This window comes from Macrotis lagotis, chromosome 6, assembly GCF_037893015.1.
Source record: "Macrotis lagotis isolate mMagLag1 chromosome 6, bilby.v1.9.chrom.fasta, whole genome shotgun sequence".
NCBI lineage: Eukaryota > Metazoa > Chordata > Mammalia > Peramelemorphia > Peramelidae > Macrotis > Macrotis lagotis.
In genome coordinates this window covers 91,990,370-92,006,679 of record NC_133663.1, presented here as the reverse complement: position 1 = coordinate 92,006,679, position 16,310 = coordinate 91,990,370, and the positions used below count along the sequence as shown (strand labels likewise).

The 16,310-nt window shown below is 32.2% G+C and overlaps 1 protein-coding gene across 1 annotated transcript in view; it reads right to left on the bottom strand.

Moving 5' to 3' along the window:
* Window positions 1-372: 372 nt before the first annotated feature.
* The window catches only part of LOC141492157 (TSC22 domain family protein 1-like), a 55,839-nt gene continuing 39,901 nt past the window's right edge, over window positions 373-16,310 (bottom strand). Inside the window, exon 3 of the mRNA XM_074192748.1 lies at window positions 373-4,245. Within this exon, the coding sequence (XP_074048849.1) occupies window positions 4,029-4,245 (217 nt within the window). The 3' untranslated portion in view covers window positions 373-4,028. The remainder of the gene's footprint in view (window positions 4,246-16,310) is intronic.

Genomic DNA, 16,310 nt, shown 5'->3' with positions numbered 1-16,310 from the left:
TGCTTCCATAATCATAATAAAATTGATTTTAAGGGCATAATCAAGATTATTGCTATATTTGGTTTTAAAAATGGATTCAAAATTTAAGCTGGCATGTTTCCCCTTAATAATAAGCAAAAACTTACCATGCTTTTGGTAAAATGTAGATGCTACAAGAGCTCAGTCTTATCAAGAGCTCTTTGAAGTCTGATTCCAAAAATGTGATCAATCTATAGCAACTTTACTAGCTTCTACCAACACACTTACCAGAAGGAGGGGCACCAACAGCAATGAGCCTGAAAACATTCAATAGTATTATTTCGGGTCATATTTATATATGCATATATTATATATATATATATATATATATATATATATATATATATATATATATATATATATATATATATTTCTAAGTTCTTATGTTGTTCACAAAACCATTATTTCATTTCAGGCCAAACTAATTTGTTTTGGGCCCCAGCAAAGTGTTTATTTAACTTGAAATTTCCTGCCTAAAACTCAATCTTATCCTGAATCTGCATAGTCCATTTCTGATGAAATTCTTCTTCATATCCCAGAGATAAATCCATGTGCTTCTTTTTAGCAGACTCTGCACAGAAAAAGGTAAATTCTTCCATTTGATGCAATTAAATTGATGTCTCCCAAAAGACCTCACTCTTATTCAACTCTAAATGTTCTCCTTCTCCATGATATCTTTCACTAGAGTGTACTCCTAACAATAATGATGATGATGATGATAAAAACAAACATTAATATAGTGCTTTAAGATTTGCAAAGCCCTTTATTCAAATGTTATTTCATTTGAAACAAGTCAAGACTTTGGAACTGGTACTAACAGCAAGGGTTAAATAGTGAGAGTTCTCTTCCCATATCTGAGGCAGAGTTGAAAACATAAATCTCTCCCCTCCAATAATTTTTTCAATTGGGACCAAGCCTGATAAGATCTATCATCTTCAAATGTCAGGATTTTTTTTTAATGTTTTAATCTGTCCAGCTTTTAAGTAAGTCGCTCAAATTAGCTCATACTACAGAGATTCAGAGAAATTTAAATTCTACATCATTCACAGATTGCCAGATTTTTTTTTTTAACTTATAAAAGGCTAAAATATTTTGGAGTATTTACTTGCTATGTATCAAAATGAATCTCATTTTCTGATTTAAAAAAGTTTTCAAAATATATGCTTCTGGAGACAAACAGCAAAGATTAAGCTATTAGAAAAATGTAGGCAGACTAAATAAATCAGTTATTTCACATACTAATTTGCAAAAAACAGTTTTCATTTAAATCCATTTCACTTTAAAAAAAATAGAATCTCCCTCCAAATGAACAAAAATCAATTAAATAGTATGTCATATTTAGAAATGTCTGGAGAAAATACAAAATTTATTTTTAAACTTTCATTTTCAAGGTCTATTCCTGAAATACAAATAAGTCACTTATAAAAATCACATTTTTCATGAAAAAAACATTTATTTACATAAAATAATCATATATACAAATATTCAAAAATATTAACCAAACTGAGAAAAATACCAGTTTTGTCTTGATGACCACTGGAAAATATAGTGCTATAAACAATCTATAGTCTTATTGACACCAGATATTTAAAAATTTGTCAAGAAAATGTTGAGTTTAGGTAAACAAAATAGAATTTAAATAAATTCATGTAAGAATACAAGTTTAATTTTTTAAAAAATCTTTTATAAGCACTATCTATAGAGTCAAGCACTTTTTAAAATATAAACTTTAAGGGATTACTTAGACTTAATGCATGGAAATTTAAAGAGACTAAATTACTTTTCATCTTCAAAACAGCAACAACCAACCAACAATAAAAACATTATATTAAGTCTGAAATTTAAAGTTGGTTTTGTGTGTCATGACTTATGAAGCTTAACTTGATTTTCAAGAAAATTATTTTTATCTTAACTTTAAAATTTTTATTTCTATAAAATTCTTGAGTATCATATCAAATCATTTTAGTAATACATTTACGAGAAAAAAATAGGAACTGAAATAGTATACTTTATGAGAATTCAAATCCCCTTCTGAGATAGTTTTCTTCAAGGCTAAGTAAGTATCTTTTACATATATTCCTCTATTAAGGAATTATAAGGATAATAATCTCTTTATAATACAAATTAAATTTAGAGGAATCTGATAATTTGGGGCAAGGGAAAAACGGGGTGGGGAGGGGAGAGAGTGTAAACCAGCAGCAAAATCTTCCATTTTAATGTTAACAAATCTGAAACTATATACTTGCAATTTCAAAAATGTGCAAAGCTGCTTGCTATGTCTACTGAAATGTGCTTTCAACAAATATGTCAGTTATATATCAATATCCAAATAAGCACTTCCCCTAATTATTAAATTTAGAGTAACATTTTATAAATTTCCATCACATATTTTTTAAAAAGTTGCCCATGAGCTTACTGAAATTGTACTGTGCATTCTCCTTTAGGTATACCTTCTTGCAGCACAATATCTCCAGTTAAACAAGGTATACGCTGAAGAAGACAGACCAAACTAAGTATTTACTCACATTGTAGCCTCTTCTACTACTAAACTGGAGTTTTTGTAGATAGATTTGATACATGTGATGGTAGGTAAAGCCCAAGATTAGAAAATAGGATTTCAGATCATAATACTTCCCAAATTAAAAGTACAAGTCAAGTTTAGCTAGAAAATTAAATTTCCTCCTTTATCTTCCTAATTCCTTTAAAACATGGGGCAGGGAATCATTTGTGTTAAGAATATCTCAGTTTGGCCATCCATTTTAGATTCCCTAAATATACAACTGCAGAAAAATGTGCTCCGTCTGTTTCACTGCTAAAGTAAACAGGTGCAGAGACTTCTCTAGAACTGTTTTTAAAGAGAATAGTATTTGGAACTTCCTGCAGCTCAGTCTTCTGAATGGTAAGAATTATTTTCATGGTCATGTAAACATTAATTCCAATCTGAAATGCTTTGTTCATTATGTAAAGCCTTTCCATTTCCAGTACCAACAGGTCATCATATAAAGCCAGAAAGCAAATTTTAAAGTTTTTAATGGAAAGAACAGGTGATTTTCTCATCCTTGTGTCTTCTAGATATCTTATACTGGTCCATTCACCACTGCCTTCCAAACTGCTGGTGTTGGCATATGTGACAGACATCATCCATGAAGACTCTGCTAGAGAAATTCCTTTTGCTGAAGTATGATGTTTACCAGTTGAAAGAAATCTGGTCAATTAGAGAAGAAATAAACCAGTCTCCCATTAACCCATTATCAAGATACCTGAAGTCACGGTAGGAGTCTACCATGGAGAAAAGTAAACTGGCCAAAGGCACTTTGTTCAAATGACTACCCAGCACAGATGACAAGAACTTCTAAAACTAAGAAAAATCTAAGTCAAAGTTCTTTTGACATAAATAACATTTTTCCAGGATAAGGACAACTACCTTTCAGTATATTTAAAATCAGCTTCAATAGATATTATATCCTGCTGTTTAAATTATTTGCATTTATATTACAGAATGAAGCCTATAGTAAAGCTTAGTGATATTATTTAAAGTATCTTCTAAAGAATTTACTTGCATTAAATTCTCAACTTTGGGTAGGGTGTAAACCAATTTGGTAAAAATTTCAATCTTGTAGCTCTAACTTGCAGGACAGAATAATATCTGGACATCTTGTTGCACAGAATACAAGCATTCAGATATCCAGACTGCTCAAAAGTCAAACATAAACTTTTTGAGCCATTGGGACATATCAGAGCATCAAAATGCCCACCAATACAAAACAAAATTAACTGTTAAAACAACCTTTGCTTCTATCTTGAAATGTCTATAAGCTTCTACAGCATTCACCATTCATTCATGTCCCCATCACTCAATACTTTCATAAATGGGAGAAGGTGAGGGGAAAACAAAATTAATTCTAGTTCCTTTTTTGGGAATAGGAACCAGATAAATAGCTAATATCTTTGAAAAATCAACTGCAACATGACTTGGTTCTTGCATGAACCCAGTGAAATCACTGGTATAACTAAATGGAAGAACACTCAGATCTATAAAGAAACCCAAGTAAATAATGGAAAGCACCCACTTGTTTATTATTCTTTCCCACTCTCTCCAGAAGCTGGATATTCTGCCTCCAATGGTTCAGTGGAGAAAGTGGACCCCTGACGTCAAAAGCTCTCCGTGGTCTTGGCTGTATCTGTGGTTCTAGGATCATTCCTTGCACCTCTGGTAGGGGAGAAGCACTGAAATAGAGAGCTGAATATAGATTTAAGAAAAAAACTCTTATTAAGAAATTACAATCTCTGATCATTTGAGTTTGTAATGGCTTATTCTCAGGACAAAAAGAAGCTGCTTTTCTCCATAATTTCTTTAGTGCCTTAATCTCCAAAAATGTTACCACCACAAATGATAAATTCTTTGGCCACTATTAAGAAATGACCTGACTTGAGGCTAATAATATACTTTTGATATAATAGAGTCCATAATAAAGTATATGAAAATCAACTTAGTCTCAAAGTTGAGTGTTTATTTTCAAATTGTACAGCAGAATAGAAAACTAATATTAAAATTCAAAGACAGATATGAAAACAAGAATGAATTTATCTTAGAGGGACAGTAAAAGTTTATTCTCATATAAAGTCAAAGGGGAGCTCCACTACAATTAATCCTAATGTCAAAGACAAAAGGATGGCTTTCAAAGAGGAGACCATAATAAAACTAATGAGAATTGTCTAAAACATTGGTAATAACCTAAGAGATTGAATTTGTCCTTCCTCTTTAAGTCATTACCAACATAAGAAGCAATATCAATTTGCAAGTTTCAGTCCCTCCCTGTTAAGAGTCTGACCAAAACTAAGCATAAAATTAGTCAAGACTTTCTGAAAAGGCATTGATAAAAGTTCACTTCTCTAACATTTAGGCTAAGAAAGAAAACTGCTTGGGTGGGTAGATATAGATGTTAGGTATAGAATCAAGGTGCATACTAAAAGACAGGGTGACCATTTGGCATTCAGAACAGTGTCAAAGAGAAGTTACTGCTAATGACTACAACACAGAAAATAAAACTGGGAGACGTGTTCAACTAATAGATGATAAAGATACACAAGAGAAAACTCTTATTATGGGAAGTAGAAAAGGAAAAAAAATGTGTAAAAGGTCCTACAAGCACATATTAAGAGTAAGTCACAGAGATATGTGACAAGAAATAAGGGAATTGAAGGATTTATTATTGGTATAGGGCAAGTTATGCTTTCTGTAAGAAAGAAAACCCTATGAAGAACTTGAGATTTAGTGCTGGATATGAAGATATTTTTGATGCTCTTGTTTTTTAGCCAACTAGTTACTATTCCATTATGGGAGATGGATTTGGGGAAAGAACAAAAAGAGGATAAATAAATCTGACATGTAACAACAGTCCCTCCATTGTTATTTAAAAGATTTCTTACCTGTGAATGGCTAAAAGCCTGTGCTCCTAATAAACTAACAATCAATAAGAATTATTGAATGCTTACTTCTAATTATCCTGTACTTAAGGAACAGCAACAACCAACATATACTTGGTGTTATAATGCTCTCAGTTCACCTTTTAGACCCAACTCCTGGCTCTGCTCGCCAATTTGGAATTGTTTTGAGCTGAAAAGGAATAGTTATTTCATAATCTAACTGAACAAATGAAATAAGTCTGAATGAAATGACCTTGTGCCGTAAGAATTCTGTTTCTAAAGAAAAAGGCAGTAAGACTTTAGAAAAAGCAATGGTAATCAGGGCAAAGTGTATAACAACCATTGTAAAAAACATAATTGAGTAAAAACCATCAATATTAAAATTCCAACCCTATCCCCCCTTCCCAATTTTTTAATGAAACTTGAAAGGAAGTGATCAAAGGAAAGTATAATTTAGCCAGAAGATATCTACAGAGCCCTTATCAACTTTCAACTTCCAATTTTTTACCCATAAGAACATAAGCTGATAATAAAGTCTAATACATGTATTTAAAGTCCAAAATTTGTTTTCAAAGAGAACATACCATTAGATCAGTAGGTTACTGTTACATAATTTATAATAAACTTACTAATTTCTTGGAAAAGTAAGGACTGGAACAAGGGAACAAGTATAAATGAAGTTTGAACAAATAAACCAGTAAGATCTTTTTTCACTGCAGAAATTAAAAAAGATGCAGTTTTATTTTCATTATAGAAAAATATATATGTACATATACATATACATATATATATATATATACACACAGAGATATGTATTTAAAACTGTAACTCATTAAGTATAATTTACCAAGAGTCTTTAGCAAATAACTTTAAAGAACTGAAAAAAAAAGTTTTAATAGCATATTTTAAAGTTCCAGCAGTTTGGTCTACTTCCATGGCAACTAAGTTTTTCAAGTATCTGAAAACTATTTCTTTTAGACAGTAAACATTCTTCATGCAATTGTATTCTTCTAGGTTATAAGAACAAATTCCAAACTAGTGAAATCTGAGTTAGCAGTGCTTTGCTATATTTGACTTTAACTGGCTAAAAAAAAGATACATGACCTAGTAGATTGTATTCAGCTAAAGACAAATCTTCAATTAGTCTCTCTCCTACCATTGTTCTTCATGCTATCCAAGACTGAATCAAAAACTGATTTTAAAATACCTGAAAAATATATGTGTATCCTCTCATCTCTTAAGCTCCCACAAACGAATGCAATTTGTGAGTGTGGGTAAGGAGCAAGACCTGTGATATTTTGTTGATAGAGGGAACAAAGGAAGTATTATTCTCTTTCCCTGAAGTCAGAGAATACATCTATGCCTTATAGTCTTAGAAAGGTGCTGAGTGTTTTGCTGCAATTCAAAAAGTCAAGTCAAAGACAAAATTCTTACTACTCTTCTAAAATATTTTACTTATTGAAAATTTATTATTTTACTTACTGAAAGCTAATAACAGAAATTACTAACTTACGGATTAGAAAGATAGTATTAGAAATTGAATAGGTACAGACAGAGGAACAGAAGAATTTTCAAACTTCTCCCAATTCAGATAAGCATCTTAGATTTATCTTGAAAACTAAGGATTTCCAGAGCATAAATACTCACATTCAAATAAATAAAAATAGATTCTAAAGCAAAATTTAAACGATTTTAGAAGCCTTTAGGAGAAACAGTATTCCCATTTCCTCAGGACTTAATACTTTAAAAGCAATCGAAGGATTTATGAGGTCATACACAACGTAAAGAATCTCTTATAGCAAAAATGAACAATTATTTCAATTTCTCCTAGAGAATGAACTCCTAATTAAGTTAATTGGACAAAATGGGTTCTTATAGACTTATTTTTGGCAATTTTTATCAAGTTCAGGAGATATTAAAGTCATATCCCAGAAAAAGATGATTCTGAATAGAAACTCAACAAATCTCAATTTTTAAAAGTACTTAAAATATAAACACAAAACAAGACAAAAGTTCAAGTTGCCAAAGGTGTTTACAATCCAGAAAGAGAGAATATGTGGATATGAAAATTATAATGCCACTTGAAAAGTGCTCTAGCAAAAGTACACAATATTGCACTAGTTCACTGGAAAGAGAATACTTTCAGCCAGGAAAAAGAGAATTTACAAGCATCTGAGCTAATAAACATGAAAGGACAAATAAAATTAAGTCCTTCCAAATAGTGAAAATGACACAGAGTAAAGGAAGCAAGAAAATAGAGATTGTAAGTTTGAAGCACAAACAGTCAAACTCAACTAAAGAATAGGACGCATGGAGGGCAATGGTAAGAGATAATGACCTAGAAAACCTGGTTACAGGCAGATAAAAAAAAAGCCTCAACCTCAAAGAAATAAGAAATTTTAGACTTCATTCTATATGGAATGGCAAGTGATATGACCAAAACTAGGGCTTTTAAAAATAGTGTCTAAGTTGGTCTGAGGGAGAAAATATTGGGAGGCTTGAAGAGAACTAAAATGTACCTCAAAAATCAAAGCAATGAAAAATATGATAGTGACAGGGAGAACATAAAGGTAAGGTCAGAGATGTAAGAAACACTTGAGAAAATAAAACTGACAGGATCTAATGATTAATATTGGCAAAAAGGAAAGGAGTTTTAATTTCAAGCTTTTAAATATAAATAAATGAGAAGATAGTGATAACATTTACAAAAATAATTAAGTCAAGGGAAAATAGCTAATATGGAGAAAAAATTAACTTTGAATATGTTGAGCTTAAGATTCTGGTAGGAGAATTTTGGTGAAGAGATCCAACAGACAGCTGGAAATAAATGATCTAAATGCTGATAAAAGTCAGTGTAGGAAAAATAGATTTAGAATCAGCTGTAATGAAATGAGAAGTGGAAGCAATGAAAAGAGATGAACCAGGCAAAGATAAGTTTGAATGAAAAAAAAGATCAGAACACCAAGGGCTGGGATAACATGCCTTCATCTGGAGGTGGAAAGAGATATTATCGAATGGGCCATTAGAGATATAGTAAGATGACCAAGAGGATGGAAAAAAAGGACTAAGTCAACGGAGTCTGCTGGGGCAGAAAGATAAAAGGAGGCAAAAACTGAAAAAGTCACTGAGTTTGGAGATGAAAAGTAATCAGTGATCTTTGAGAGAAGGACTGAATGGAGAAATAGAGAAAGAAGCAACCCTTAAAGCATCAGGAACCATAGCTTTTTTAATATGGAATTTGTTGCAGCTGCTGAAATTAAAAAAAAAAAAACCAATACCAGAATAGGGATCAAAAGAACCAAGGCAAGGCAAAGATAAAGGCAGAGGATAAAGGACTATCACCATGCTGCAAGAAGGTGAGAGAACAGTTTTAGGACAACAAAAATTTCCATTTGCATGAAATTTTATGGATATGAAGTATTTATTTCCCAGGGAAGAATACTGGATTTAGAGGACCAGAGTTTCAATCCCAGGTTATGAAATTACTAAATCACTTTAGGCAAGTCATAACTTCTCTAGACACCAGTTTTATCTATAAAATGATGGGGCAGAATTACATGACTTCTAAGTGACCTCATCTTAAATCTGTAGCTGCCAGAATGCAGACTCATGGAAAGAATGAACTCTTTTGTTGTTTCTACCCCCATAACAAGCACAGCGCCAGTCAGACATATCATAAATGTTTAATAAGTAATGGCTAACTGATAGATGATAATTTTATTGTATAATTTATTTGAACCTTTAAACAATCCAGGATGGTGTTTTAATACTTACTTTATAGAAACAAAAGAGCACCTGAGATAGTAAAACTATACAGCAATTATGGAAGAGCTGATTCCAAATCTTTTAACTAAATTCTATATCATGATGAGTTTTAGAAACTCTGAGAAAAAAGAAATGGAGAAATGAAGAGAGAAATTTCCACATGAAATAAGAAATTAAAATAGGACCACTCTTATCTAAGCAATAGCCACAATCACAAGCTCAAAGTAAGATAAGTATGAGTGACTGTTTGAGGGACTGAGCTAGGGAGTTAATGGAATAAACCAACCAGCACCTGTTATTAAACACCTACTAGGAACCTCCCCTTAAAGTTTACATTCTATAAAAGGAGGCAATATGCAGAGAAATACATATACAAGATGAATATGGGGTAGAGTGGAGTGGGCAATGACAGTGCGTAGATCAAGAAAGGCCTATAGAAAAAAAATGAAGATGATGTTACTTGAAACTTCTGAATAAAACAAGAGTTTAAATGGTAGACATTAAGACTTATTTCCCAGGAGTTGAAAAGAGTAAGGGAGAAGAGAGAATTTTATATGTGAAGAATATCAAATGAATGGTTTGCCTCAATCAGAGTTCAGGATGTAGAATAATGTATAATGAACACTGTGAGCACAAATTTATATAGACAAATTAATTTGGTGCTGTTACATGACTTTTTCCCCAAATGTTCCACAATATGAGAAGTAAAGTAGGGTAATAGTAATGATGTGATTTTTCTAGGGTTCAGTTTATCAGAAAGAATATATTAGAAAGTCAAGAAGTAAAGTGCTCTAGGATACTAGTAAAAACACACTTGAAGTTGCTGTCAATGAAAGTCTCAGATTAAGCAGATCAGAAAGGCTGAGAATATATGCAAGAAACAGGCAAGTTACTTAATCTCTCTGCATCTGTTCTCTCTGTAAAATGAAGGATCTGTACTCCAAGGTCCCTTTCCAGCTCTAAACCTATGATCTTGAGATTTAATGAACTGCAAATTAAAATCAAAATTCAGAAGGGCAAAAAGAAAGGAGAAATATAGAAGATGTGACTGAAAATAGGCAATTCAGAATCTAAGAATTTGAAAGTAAAATAGCTCAGTGAGTCTTTCCTCTTGCCAAATTATATTATCAAAGATTTCTCCAAGGGATTTAGGTGGAAACTGTGTATGATATAAGTAAAAGTTAAAATTTCCCAAGTAATTCTGTACTTTCTATTCGGCAGGCTTTTTTTGAGTATTCTTTCTTTTAATATCTAAATGCATGACCCTTATTTTGAAAAGTTATTGAAGACAGAGGCTCTCCTGATAAATTTGATGTGAAATACAAATAAGAAACTACTTTGAAGAACTAGACAAAAGTGTCCCACCAAAAGAATTAAATAAGAGCTACAACTTGGAAATGAAACCAGAGTAAAATTTCTCATCTCTCTCAACACGAATCATTTCATTTTATTTAAATGACAAAAGAGCCTTTTCTCCCTGTAACAGATAACATAGTTAAATCAAATGTTTTACTAAACAGTTATCTACTTAAGGATGTTGGTTCCTCCAGTGAAGTTCAAGGAAGACATATTTTTGTGGATGGCCAAAATAAATGAAGGTCACTAACAATGCTGTAGAGGGACTAAGTAGACAAAAGTGTTAAAAGGGAGTTTATCCATCTTGTCTTTCCAGCACCCAAGCAACAGCTATAGAGAATGAAGTAATTGTACGACCAGCATACTTCATAAGAAGTTAAATTGTCTCAAGGACAGAATATGCTGTGGAAGTACAAATGGAGCAAGAACTATGAAAACATTTCATTTTTGCCCTGTGAGTGGAAAAGAACAGAAAGAGAAGGGTTGAGAAATCTGGAATAAGCAAAGCATCAGTTAAAGCAAGAAACTGGATGGAGCATTTGTGGAAAAGAAAAAGGATATAGAGAAATTTATTTATAATAGAACAGGGATTCCAAACAACACAATAGGAAGGTTGGTTTAAAAGAAAAAAAGAACAAATGTAGAATGATTCTAGGACATGATTAGTCTGAATAGGGATTTAAAGAAAGGGGTTTCACAATTACTTTTGTACTCTGAGCAACAGAAATGAAGAAAGCAAGACCCTGAAGAATAGACTGGAAAGATATTTGAGGGACAAGGGTACAAGAGCAGGTTTGAAAAGATACATGTATTCAACATACTATCTGTCCTATTTCCAAGGGAGAAGAAAGAGTGCTAATCCTTTAAACATTTAATAATGTAAGCAACATACTTATCACACACTTGTCATCACTTTTATTTATTTATGTATGGAACTGTGACTATCTGAACTTGCCAATTCAGTCATAATATATCATTTACAAATTTGGATAGTCAAACCTAAGTTCTAAAGCAGATGAGGCATTACTTTTCCCCCCTTTATACTGTTAAAAAAACCTAAACTATCACTCAATACTTAATGGTTCTAAAGCATGTTGGGCATGTTGGTCTAGAAGTCAATAATACTAAAGAAAACTTCTTCAAATTGTCAATAGAAACAGTCAATGAGCCCAGGAAGGGGGGAAAAAAGTCCATCAAACACCCAGAACAGAGGTGGAATAAGGGGAAAGGGGAAACATTAATGTCTTTGTAATCAAGCATTCTGTATTTTATATCTAAAACAAAACTAAAATGTTGATAAATTTTCTTGTTATAAGAAAAAGAAAACATTAACACTTACTGATGCTTTAGAAAGACTTAATGTCCAAAGGACATTCCTAAGATGATGCAATTTTTTTTTGCCAAATACAAAAGAAACTTGGTTTTAAATTAACTAAATAAATGTACTTTCCTATTGACAATTTTTTTTAAAAGGTGCTTAATTTTATCAAAGAAGCTCTCCTAGTAAATCTGGAGAGGTTAAATACAAATTAATTACTTTAGTAGATATCTAAGAGGGGAAAAAAAAATTCACCCAAAAGCTAAAGCTCTGAAATTTCAACTCTCCAAGGACAAAGTCAAAGGGTTACTTTTTCATTAACACTGGCTATCTAAATATGAATCATTTTATTTTGTATAAATCATTAAAAGAGTTTATCTGTTTCTATACATAATATAGCTAGAACTCTGCTTTAGTTAATTTTTATCTGATTATGGGGGGAGGGGGGAACAAAGTAGGTAGGTTCCATCCATGAAATGAAAAGCAACTAGTCAAAAGCAAAACTCTAACCTAATTAAATTCTGTCTAGTTCATTCAGTACTATGTTATTTACTGTTATAGATTTCAATATGAAAGGAAAATGGCACCTGGATACTTTGAACTAAAAAAAGTGAATTAATTTTTCTTTACTTTTATGCTTGAATGTGGTTTTAAATGAAAAGTTCTGCCTCCAGTCTCAAACACCAACAGAATTTTAAACAAGAGCTCAAACTACATACTCTCTTGAACTATATTGTAAAATATGAAGACTTTTTTTAAGAAAAAACTCATTAAATTAACATTTATCACTTAAATGTGTACTTAAGTGGAAAGTCAGAAAACTTTTGATATTAGGAAAAATCATTGAAGTTGCTAGTCATGTTTTTTCCCTTTGTAAATAAAATCCATATATGAAAAACCTTAAAAGCATTCCAAAACAAAAACAAAAAGTCTAAAAGAGAAAAATCTTAGATGCTTAGGAAACAACACAAAATTGCTTCATGAATATATCTAACTGGACATTCTCCTAAAGTAGAATTGTTATTTTAGGGGTTCAGTGTGTAAACTAGTCTATAGTGATTCCAAGATTATGGAATATAAGTTTTTTTTCCAAAGAAAGGGATCATCAAAGGCAAATCACTCCTCAGATACCTGGGGTAATAACTATTAACTGAGGGGACAAAGAAGATGTTGCTATTTGGATCTTGTAGATGATCATCTCCATTCTGATACTCTAATAAAGCAAAGGACATAATAGAGAAGGAAAACAGCTTAAAATAAAACTGTAATAAAAACCAAACCAAACAAGTGTTATATAGCAGAAAATACAAAATCCAGACATAAAAATGGAAAAATTCTCCAGCTTTTTAAGAGATGACTTGAACTTTGAGCACCAAAATAACTGAAACCACAAAAAACTTAACAGTTTGTCTCAATCCACTGCTAAATAATAAAACTGGCAAATCTGTATTGTCAACAACCAAAAAAAGAGGTCCCATAAATCCAACTTTTAGTAGAATAAGCATCAAGCAAATTCCTTTCATGGTATTTTCTTCATCTAATTTAGTCAACTGTCCTTGTTTTTGTTTCTTCTCCCTTTTCACCTTTTACTTTTTTTGCTGTGATTCTGATTTTTGCTTTGCTCTTATGGTTTAATCAGGTTGCACTATTTAAAATTATTCAGAGTAAAGGAATAAGTATTTCATCCAACTACTACTTGCTGTTCACAAATGTTCAGTGACACTTCAAACCTTTCAGAAGTCTGTGATTTTGCAGACATGAGTTCTCCTGGTCATCCCTGAAGAGAACAAGGCCCATAGGATTTGGCAGATGACCAAGGAGAACTGTTGAAGGCAAGAAAGTCTCTGTCACATCAACAAGGTCAGCTGGTATCTCTAACAGTCCAAGAGTCCATGGAGTCCCAAGTGCAAAGCTACCAGAGCTTACACTTTACTGGCAGAACAATGAGGGATCAAAGAAAAGTGAACTTTTTATTCTATGGATATTAAGACTGAAACTGTTACACAAATATTTTGACATTACTAAATGTATTAAAACATGCAGTTGAAAAGCAAAACTTTAAAACTAAACTCATCTATCAGAAATGTTTAATAAAATTTATATATGCTTATTTCCCCAAGAATAATCTGAAGCATAATTTATTTCTGCACAATTTATCCTCTTAAAAACCACCACTTTGAAATCATTAAAAAAAAAAAAGACTTTCTGGTATACACATGCGCACCAAACACACACACACACACCCACACACACACACACACATATAAACAAATCAACTTAATGCAAGGCCACTGAAGTACTAACATCTTAAAATACCATTCATATTTTAGAATGTGCTAAATATATTTAACAGAGTGAAATTAATACAAATTAACCACAACTTTTAAAAAACTAAATTTCTATTTCAACATGCAGAAGTTTGACAAGATGTAATAAAATGTATAGAATTTGAAAGCTGCAAGATTATATCCAGCAATGTAAAAGAACAAGTTCCTGCTGATATAAAAAGCCTTTATCATAAAAAAAAGTACTGAAATAGAAATGGGGAAACCTTTTCCACTTTGTTTTATAAAATCTCTTTATTTTACTAAGACATCAGGTTAAAAGCCTAGACAAATCATTATATATGTGTTAGCTTTCCCCAACTAAAGGCTAACAATTCACAGAGCAGAGAACTTGAAGGAACCTCCAAAGTCCACATAGCCCAGTTGGCCTAAGGAGGGTTCATTTAATTTTCACCAGGAAGCCTCCAGGCAGGGAAAAAGTCAATGCCTTTGGGGCAATCTATCCTATTTTGGGACAGGGCTAGTCAACTTTCTTTCTATTAAATTCTAAAAGACTTTCTCTACAGCTTCAGTCATGTCCCTGAGCAAACAGAAACCTTCCAAATAGACAGTATGTCCTTCATTTATGAAGTCAAGAAGAGACAATCTAGGGGCAGCTAGGTGGCGCAGTGGATAAAGCACCGGCCCTGGAGCCAGGAGTACCTGGGTTCAAATCCAGTCTCAGACACTTAATAATTACCTAGCTGCGTGGCCTTGGGCAAGCCACTTAACCCCATTTGCCGTGCAAAAACCTTAAAAAAGAGAGAGAGAGAGAGAGACAGACAGACACAAACTTTCAAATAGATGAAGACAGTCATATTTCTGTCTTTAGACTCTCATGCCATTTTTAAACCATAACATCACAGCCTGTATACAAAAATTAAGTGTAAATGCAATTTGAAGAAAATCGAATTTTTTCCCAAGTAAAGAAATCAATCAATTTGTCAGCAATAGGACACTGTTTGCCTTTTCACTTAGAGTGATCATTTTTTTGTCACAAGAACTGAAATAAAAATACATTGTATACAACTGTGTGATGCACTTATTCAATCATTTAAAAATAAAACAATATTATTGCTGTTGGATCATAGATATTCAATTTCAGGAGAGCACAAAGACATGATTTCTTCCTCTATTCTTACAGAAGTACTCAAAAACAATATCAAGGTCATTTGTTTATCACCAATAGTCTAGTGATGCCATATAACTGTAAGTCATAGAACATCACGATTTCAATGGGATGAAAGTTACCCAAGAGTAATGGAAAGACACACGGGGATCAAACTATACCATCTAGAAGTCTGTTACCAACAATAAGTTGTCTATAAGTGGCATAAAATGTTTCATCAAGTATGAACGTCTGAGATCAAAAGTAAGTAGAACAGTCAATGGCTAGAATGAGACAACGGACATCTTGAGAGTTAACCAATATTGTTGAGTCATTAAAACAATTTTAAAGCAGGCACCATAGGTACATGGGGCTTCTACAGAGAATATATGTAAAGATACACAAAGAATTTAAAGAATCACAAGAGGGGGAGGGTAGGACTGGTGGACATGATGACATGATATGATAAAAGAATATCCACAATGACAGTCACAAATGCAAAATACAATGTTGCTTTAAAGTATTTTAGATCAATCACTCATTTCTTATCCAAAGGATAAGTCTGTATTTTCATTCATTTAAAAAATGTTTTGGTTAAGACAGCTCTATATATCTATTAAAATGATAATAATTTTAAGGATGAAAAGAAAATGTGTGTGTTTGTGTGTGTGTGTGTGTGTATACATATATATATATATATTTGCTAAAACTGAAAAATGTTTTAATCAAGGATCTTGACATCCAAGCTCAAAAAAGAACAGCCTAAGATTAACAGTTATATGCATATAATCAATTTCCTGTGTAAAAGGGTCATCTTTAGTGAGATTTGCTTATGATAGTACCATCAAGTCAGATCATACAAAGCAAAACTGGCCAAACTAGTTTGGCTAAATTGATACGTTGTAATTCTGGAAATTTTAAATTGTGGTGGTTCATAAACCACCAAAATCACATACTCCTGCTTCTAGTAACTTGACACAGATACATTAAGTAC